At 34.5% G+C, this 8,853-nt stretch overlaps 2 protein-coding genes across 2 annotated transcripts; one reads left to right on the top strand and one right to left on the bottom strand.

Moving 5' to 3' along the window:
• Window positions 1-3,722: 3,722 nt before the first annotated feature.
• LOC136067488 (ras-related protein RABA5b-like) lies at window positions 3,723-6,411 on the top strand. Its single transcript, XM_065773428.1, has 2 exons — window positions 3,723-4,162; window positions 5,742-6,411. Exons 1-2 carry the CDS (start codon window positions 3,829-3,831, stop codon window positions 6,053-6,055), a joined length of 648 nt encoding a protein of 215 aa, XP_065629500.1. The 5' UTR covers window positions 3,723-3,828; the 3' UTR covers window positions 6,056-6,411.
• Window positions 6,412-7,161: 750 nt separating this feature from the next.
• LOC136067501 (TATA-binding protein-associated factor BTAF1-like) lies at window positions 7,162-8,096 on the bottom strand. The gene is made up of 4 exons (XM_065773467.1): window positions 8,084-8,096; window positions 7,822-7,950; window positions 7,348-7,750; window positions 7,162-7,246 (listed from the first exon to the last, which is right to left on the bottom strand). Exons 1-4 carry the CDS (start codon window positions 8,094-8,096, stop codon window positions 7,162-7,164), a joined length of 630 nt encoding a protein of 209 aa, XP_065629539.1.
• Between the last annotated feature and the right edge of the window lie 757 nt (window positions 8,097-8,853).

Genomic DNA, 8,853 nt, shown 5'->3' with positions numbered 1-8,853 from the left:
TATTCACAAGCAGGCCTGACAGAAAAATCCAAACAAAAGATCAAGAGAGATATTTGACAGAATATTAATCCACGTGTACGCAGACAGATTTTCTACAGATTCCACAAGATCATACAGACAGACTACTGTTCAAGATTTACTCTACCGACAGATAGACAGACTACTGTTCAAGATTTACTCTACCGACAGATTAACTTGAGTTCACTTTACTTAACTCAGGTTACTTTTAGAGACTTACCATGGTTCACTTCATCTATAAAAGGACAGACCCCGAAGACAGAAGACAGGTCCAATTTCCAGGTCCCAATTTGAAGGTCCAGTTCTAAGGTCCCAATTTCAAAGTTTAATTTCCAAGTCCAAGCTCCAGAGAAAGTTTTAGAAAGCCTTTTAGAAAGCCTTGTAATAGCCATCCCTTTCAGAAAGACTTTTGTACTCCTTTCCTTTTGTAATCTTGTACCCTTCTCCTCAGACAGTTTTACTTTGTAATCTTGTAACTCTTCAGACAGTGTTTTATTTTCAAGCTTGTATCAAAGACAGTTTGTTTTCAAGTTTAATCAAAGACAGAAGTATTTTCAAGTAAGATTTTATCAGTTTCAGTTTTCATATTCCATACTCTGTTTTAACTTATTTTTGAATATATCTGTTTTGCTATTTTCTTCTTTATCATCTATTTTATCATTTTTATGCTTCTATATTACTGCTGTGCTCTCTCCTGAGTAGTTAATGGTACCACCTGGAAATTGGACCTTCAAATTGGGACCTGGAAATTGGACCTGTCCTCTGTCTTCGGAGTCTGTCTTTTTATAGATGAAGTGAACCATGGTAAGTCTCTAAAAGTAACCTGAGTTAAGTAAAGTGAACTCAAGTTAATCTGTCGGTAGAATCTTGAACAGTAACTTAAAATATCTTATCTTATCTTTTTCTGAACTACTTTTTGCGCATGTTGATGAATAGTAAACTTTGTCTATCTGTCAGGAGGCATGCTCATGAATAGTGATCTGTCGTAGTAAATAGTGACCTGTCATCTTTGTCTGATATTTTTGTCTGAAAACACAAGTTATTCTGTCGGTAGAATCTTGTAGAATCTTGAATAGTAACCTGTCTGGGACTGGGGATATTTTAAAATCTGTCTTGCTCTCGTATGCTAATAATAGTGTCAACTGTCTGTAAATAGTAGTGCCATCTGTCTGTCCCTTGTCTCTTGAACTGTCCTGGACCGGTCTAGATTTGAAAATCCTTCTTGCATGTGGATTGATATTGTCTGTGCATTCTATTATTTTGTCTTGATACTACCATAGCCATAGCTATTCTGCTAATGTCTCTGAGAAGCCTGTCTGATCACCACTTGAATTTGCCTGTCTGATCACCACTTGAATTTTGAAGGGATATTATCTCTATTGAGACGCCTTCATGCTTTGACTGAAATCTTATTTAAAGATTTCTGTTTGGGCAAAATATGGTCATAAAGTTTAGCCTTAGAATGGTTATCTTGCTTGCCAGGCAATTGACCGTTAATTTTAAAATTAACTAATTAAAAAGCATCCTAATTAAGGCTATACTGTAAGCATTAATATTTGCAGGGGAAGTAGTGGTTGAGAAGGAACAAAAAAGTCATGCTTTTATAGTACAAGGAAGTATTATGATAAAGGTAATGGATGATACGTAGGAAGTTAGATACAAAAGAGGTAGGAGGAGAAGTCAACAAAGGGAGGAAAATTCATCATAAAACTTTGAATTTTTTTTTTTTTTTTTATATATCTATATTTATTTAGGTACTACTACTACTGAGTAGGATAGTATCATCTATCATTGAACTTGTAGGTAACTCATCATCTATTGTTGATTCAATTTTACTAATACTTATGTCCTTTGAGATGGAAATTTCTCTCAATAAGTATATATCCTTGGGAATTGGTGGTAGGAGAAATTTAAAGAATACTTCTGTTTCCAAAATATTAGTACTTATTCCATTGTCTGTCGTAAAAAATGGGTAAAGTAAAGCCAAAAAAGGATTTCCTAGTATAACTTTAGAGGACAACTTATCTGTTAAAAAGAAAGGTGTTCTGAAATTGATACCATTATTACGTATGTATACCTTAGTTAGTTTATTACTTATTTTAAGTCTATCACCATTAGCCTGAGTTAATCTGTCAGTTGTTGATTCATAATACTTAGAGGGTATTAATCCTTCTTGTATACAATTCATATCTGCACCTGAATCCACAAGGGCAATAACTGTCAATGAAAATTCTTTATTAACAACTAAGGTTATTTCAGTATACCATTTTTGAAATATCATTCTATCAATTATATTTAAAAATTCATCTTTATAGTCATCTTTATGAGAACTTTCACCATTATAAGTTTGTCTGTCAAGAAGAGAGGAATAGAGGAATCTATCAGGGGTTTATTACAAAATTTAATTCTGTCTTTTATGTTAATTACTTGTGCCGCTATTTGGTCAATCATACTTTTTAAGATGAAATTTTCTGATTTTAATTCTTTCAGTTCATTTTTTAAATTGTTAATTTCTATTTGTAAATCTGTCACAGTTGTAGGTTTATTGGGTTTAAATCTATCAGTAATATCTGAAAAATTATAAGTTGACTTATAATCCTTTAGATCTGTTTCAAACGTGTCAACCTGGGTTAAGGATTCTTTTAATTTAGATAAATAGTCCTTCCTTGTCTGTGAATCCGAAAGTTTGTCTATTAAATCCATTATTATATCTTCTTGTTTAGTTAAAACATTTATTTTTAATTTTCTTTTACAATAACAGTTATCAGGATTATTACAATTACATAATTTAATTTTTTCATTATCTGAAGAAGTGTCTGTCGATGATGAAGTAATATCACAATTATCTATCTGATGAATTTCATTGTCTGTCTCATCACTATCAGTCTGTTCTATCATACTCATTAATTTACCTTTTAATTTTCCAGATAAGTCAAGTTTATTTATTTTTCTTTGAAAGTTACATATCTACTAGTGTGTCCTTTTTCCCACATTTGAAGCAAGTAATATCTTTATATCTGTCACTTTTCTTTCTTCTGGACTCTTCTTTCTTTTCTTTAGTTCTACCTTTATGATATCTTCTATTATTATTCTTGTATCTATCCGTATCTTTCTTTTCTTTTGTTCTTTTCCTAGATGGAGCAATCAATGGTTCAAAGCCATATTGCTCACAAAAGGTTCCTAATTCTTTTTTAGCATATCTTTTCTCTCTTTCTATTTGATTTTTTAACCTTAAATCATTACATAACCATAGACCTGTTTTATTAATTGAAGATATTATATCTCCATATGTCAATTTAGGATAGTCTATAGTTCCTTCATTATTGGCTATGTCAAGTCTAACTTTTTGAGCAAAGAAATAAGGTAGGCCAGCAATAAACTTTTCTTTCCAATAGGATTGTTGACAGTCATTCCTACTTAAAACTTTTGAAATAAAAACATCTTTATACCATCTAAAGTCTGAAAGTTGTGGACATCTTAAATTAATTAAAACATCTGAAGCTCTTTCTTTATATTGGTTAGGATCTCCAACAAAATGTTTAGGTATAGTAAAAATTAAAGTATTAACTGCATCTTGTGAAGGCTGTCTATCTGTCATTATAACACTTCCATCTGTTTCTCTTTTAACTGCTGATAATATTTCATTTCTATCATCATTATTTAAATAATGATCCCACCAGCCTTTCAGTTGGCCAGTAAAACCNAAAAAAAAAAGCAAGCAAGAAAGACCCAACACTTTTTATAGTCAAGCACACACAATTGAATACTGATAACATTTGAGAATCCATTGATTGATATTTTATATTACAAATGGATGAGCATTCTTCAGGCGGTGAAGAGTACTTGTTGAAGATAGTTCTCATTGGTGACTCTGCTGTCGGCAAGTCCAACTTGCTGTCACGCTTCGCTCGAAACGAGTTTGATACTAACTCCAAGGCCACCATTGGCGTCGAGTTCCAGACCCAGGCTGTGGAAATCGATGGGAAGGAGGTGAAAGCCCAGATCTGGGACACTGCTGGGCAAGAGCGTTTCAGGGCTGTCACTTCTGCTTACTATAGAGGCGCCGTGGGTGCTCTCATTGTCTACGATATCACTCGTACCACCACTTTTGACAGCGTCAAAAGATGGCTCGATGAACTCACAAGTATGGTTTTTCTTTCTTGATTTGTGTAAATCTTTATTGGGTCTCTGCTTCTTCTTTTTTTTTTTTTTTTAATCGAATTAAGATTTATAACGAGCTTGCTTTGCTGTTGATGATTCATTTTGGTTATTGAAAATGGGTAATTTGATATTGATGCCTTGCTTGTTACTTAAGTAAAACACTAAATCATAGGTTTCATATGAATGGCTGATTATAGATTGTGTAATGAAAGATTGACTTATCTGTTGGGTATGCACATGTGAGTCCAAGTCTCACATGGAGAAAAAGTAAAGGAGTTGAGGAATTAACAAGAATAAGTGAGCCCAAATCCATAAGTTTAAGCTTTTGAATTAACTAGTGTCCTTAAGTAGTTGGGAAATTCAATGCACTGGGTTAGGATTGTTGGGCACAAATAAATATGCTTGCTCCCGTGAATGTAGGCAGCCTGCCGATCCATGTAAATCTGTTTATTGGTCTCTATTTACATGAATAACATTGCTTAGATCAGGAATCTTCAATGTGTTTCTCTGTTAAAACAAATCTTTGTAATTCTAGTGGAAATGACTCTATAAGCAGCAAATTTTCATATTGGTATTCTTTTCTGGTGTAAGCTGCATTGAGTTAGAAACTTACAAGGTCCAATGGCAAAGATGAAAAACACTGGTGGTTAGCTTTCCCCCTTCTACTACACCATGAAGAATGATGCTCATGAAAATGTTAGCACTGCTATGAAAAACACGATTTTGGGCTTTTGTATACAAAACAAGCATCCTTGCAAAACTAATGGTTTTTCTGGCCAAATCTGTATAGGAACATGAACAAGGCAAGTGGAAAAAAAACTGGAAACAGATTAAAAACTAAAGTGACAAAACTTTTAGCTATTAGGTTGTAGCTGGAGCTTATCGATATTCATCATGCAAACATATTGAATGTCAAGACAATAAAGCTGCCTTTGGTTAATCTAAAATTCCATTACTGCTGGATAGATTTCTCAAGGTGTTGCATCTAGTTTTGTTACATTAGGTTGGTGTCTTGGTGACTGCATATATTAGCGGTCAGTTATCCTTTACTGTGTTGAAAATCTTGTTTCAGGAGCATTCCTATTTCCAATTGGAGAATTTGAGGGTTATGAGCCAACTTTTCTCCTTAGTAAAATGTGATGATCTTACTCTTGGATATGTTAATCACTTTAAAATGCATATCCCTTGGTTTTTTGTTTAACTTTCTATTAAATCTTGCTTCATTGAGGCATATAAATTTTCAACTAGAATTTAGGCCTAATATACTATCTCAGTTGAAGGAAGGCCACAACAAATTTAGCACAGGATTTATAGATTTTACTTCAAACAAAACTCTGTATTGTTTCAATTGTTTCCCTTCTAGAATCTGTGCCGTGCCACCTCTCTCTCTCTCTCTCTCTCTCTCTCTCTCTCTCTCTCTGATGCCATTCTTTTGCAATCTTTTATGTTTATCATATGTTTTTTTTCTTCCATTTGTGGCCCTTGATTTGTAATATGAAGATAGTTTCTTGTATGTTCAACTCTATGGTGAATTAAGTGAACTTTTCATTGGATTAATGCAGCTCATTGTGATACCACAATGGCAAGAATGTTGGTTGGGAACAAGTGTGATTTGGAGAATATTAGAGCTGTAAGTGTAGAGGACGGCAAAAGCCTAGCAGAAGCGGAAGGACTGTTCTTTATGGAGACATCTGCGCTTGATTCTACTAATGTTGAAGCTGCATTTGAGGTTGTCATCCGGGAGATTTACAACAATATCAGCAGAAAAGTCATTAATTCCGATTCTTATAAGGCTGAGTTATCTGGGAATCGAGTAAGCCTGGTTAATGGAGATTCATCAAAGCAAAGTCAGATGTTCTCTTGTTGTGCTAAATGATTTTTGTTCCTTCAGTTTTACACTACAAATTTATACGGTGTTTCATTTTGTTCTTTTCCCTTTCTTTCTGTTAGATAATTACCTGCCCAATTCAGTCTCTCCAGTAAGTTTATTTTATTGGTTCTGGTGCTTTCATGAAATGAATCTGTATCAGATAAGATTGTACTTGGAACTTTAGTTTCTTTTCTTGTTTTCTATTATGGGGTCGAAAGTATAAGCACAAGGATTTGCAATAGTGGTCTTTAGATATGCTCGCATATGCACTAGACAGCCTAGACGCATAATGAATGTTTCTGTATCTAGTACTCTGGGAATTCTTATTTTTCAGACTCTAATTCATTGATAAGCTTCTCTAATGATTTTCCTGTGGTATACTATTTTGTGACTTTTGTGACTTCTAAGTGAATAAGTATGGTTTGATTTAAATTACAGGTGTCCCTATTTGATTGGATATGTTACAATAAAAAATTCACTTGTCAAAATATGAAATTTGGTGTTACCACTTTGATCCTGTTTGTTTAATAGTTCATACACAACCAATCCACTCCCCCTTTTTTTTTTGTTGAACTTAACAAATGAAAGGAAGAAACATCAATCTAACTGAAGTACTAATATTTCGTGCGGAATTTAGAGCATGTAGCCAGAAGGGAATAGAGCTGCTATTTCTGTTGCTAGCTCTCATTCTGTTGCTAAATTCCACTTCTGCCAAAATAGATTTTCTCTGCTGTAGATTCAAATTTTGGATGAGAAATTAGTTGTATATCTTTTACAGGATGTATTAATTTGATGTGATTGGTAGTATTTTTTGTTCTACCAAAAAATAAGATCAATGTTCTACCACTAAGCCTCTGATTGTTGACTAGAGACCTTTTCAGCAGAAAAGTGCCATTTAAATGAATTGTTTCAGCATGATTTCCGGGTGTTTGGGATGCACAACATTCTACATTTTTGTTAATTTGTCTAATGGAACCAAGCCGCTATGTGATGTTGACATTGTTGTTTCCATCATAGGAGATTCTTGACTATTTTAGAGGTAGTTGATCTAGAGTGGGTTCTTCGCAGGAGGCAATTTGCTGTGGCCTACTTGAAACTGTGGAGGTGGTTCATCACAAAGAAGGGCTGTTGCCTACTAATATATTTAAGCTTTCATGAACTATTGCCTGTGCACAGGTCTCCCGTACAGGAGCAATTCTACAAAAAATTAAATAAATAAAATAAAATTTGAATTTACTAATATATAGATTAAGAGGAAACCAAATCACCAACGAAGCAAAAGTATACATATATAGTACCGGTCAAGAGACAACACACACAATAGACGAATTTCACATTCCTGAAGAAATTCACAGTTTTTTAGCCAAGAATGCCTAGCCAGTTTAACCAAGTTCATCAGCTCACAATTTTCGGGAATATTTTTCAGCATATCTGCTTTTCCAATGGAAACCTTGTCCTCAGCATAACCCTTCATCTCTGCAGTATTAGCAGCATCTTTACATAAATAGCATACACCATCAAAAAAAGATTCCAGATCCACCTTAACAGAAGTCACATTCAACTGGCCATTATCCAGCCCAGAAGGTAAGTTCCACCCATGATCAACCTTCATGCAGACATCAAAATTGCCAACCTCACTGGAAGAGACAATATTGGCCATTGCTGAGGATGAGACATCTTCAAACTTAGGCCTCTTCAGATCTGGCCGAAGCCCATCCGATGAAACTTGCATATTCAAATCAATCTCTCTCTCTTCATGGTATTTGATATACCTTTATCTTTTAGTTCAACAAAAAGTGCACCGTCCCAGCTCAAGTCAGGCATAAACACCCCAGCAGAAGCACCTTGATGAGTTAAAATTTCCCTCAAGGCCATGACACTACCGCGGTGAACCTCCAAAACTGTCATTTGAAAATGAAAAGAAATAACAAGAATAAGAAGCATAATGACCCTGATGAAAGATCTACATCTTGTGAACCAAACCCCCTCCCCCAACCAAAAACAAAAAGACAGAAGGGGTAAAAAGTCACATACCTGGATCAAACATATCAAGGATGAGTTATTACTCAAAAAAACTACGGAAGGGCCACCGCCCATCTCCATCAAGCTCCAAACTGTCTTCGTCATTACTAACATCCAAAAATGGCTGCATGAGAAGCCAAATGCAAAACTTTGTAACTTATGGAAGGGCCACTGCCCATCTCCACCGCCCAGTTTCTGGCCTTTTTGGAAATTTGTTGTCCAATGCCTTCAGCATACGGTCAGTATCATGCTTCTTATTAAACTTTTAAAGCGCACACTACCAAGAAGCGATGGTATCAAAAATGAACAAGAGAAAGAGGGGTAATTTTAAACTCAACACTTCTATATTTTCCTTTCCTAAATAATATTTCATTATTAAAAAAAAAAATTAATTGCAAAATAAGTGGGGTACGCACATCTCAGTTCCCCATCTTATTTACACAAAATAGCTAATATATTTTATCACTATAATTATATTATTACAAGAACAAGACTCTTAATTGTAGTGGTACATAGATAGAAGGAAAAGAAAGAAAATGATGGTCACAATTTAATAGAAGCACCCAATATAGAAGACAAAATCTATGTTTACTTGACAGCAAGACACTCGTCTCAATTTAAGTATTTGCTACACACCTTTTTCTTACTTGTAGTGTTATAAGCTCCGCCAGTAGCTTGGCACCATAAACTCATGAATTGGAAAATCCCAAGCATCCAGAATTAATGCCAGACAATAGACTGTATAAAGAAGTAAAGAATGAAAAAGGAGAGTTGGGTCTTAA

This window comes from Quercus suber, unplaced genomic scaffold (assembly GCF_002906115.3).
Source record: "Quercus suber isolate HL8 unplaced genomic scaffold, Cork oak 2.0 scaffold_75, whole genome shotgun sequence".
Taxonomy (NCBI): domain Eukaryota; kingdom Viridiplantae; phylum Streptophyta; class Magnoliopsida; order Fagales; family Fagaceae; genus Quercus; species Quercus suber.
The sequence above is the reverse complement of the archived record's forward strand: the minus strand, read 5'-3'. Positions and strand labels throughout refer to the sequence as shown.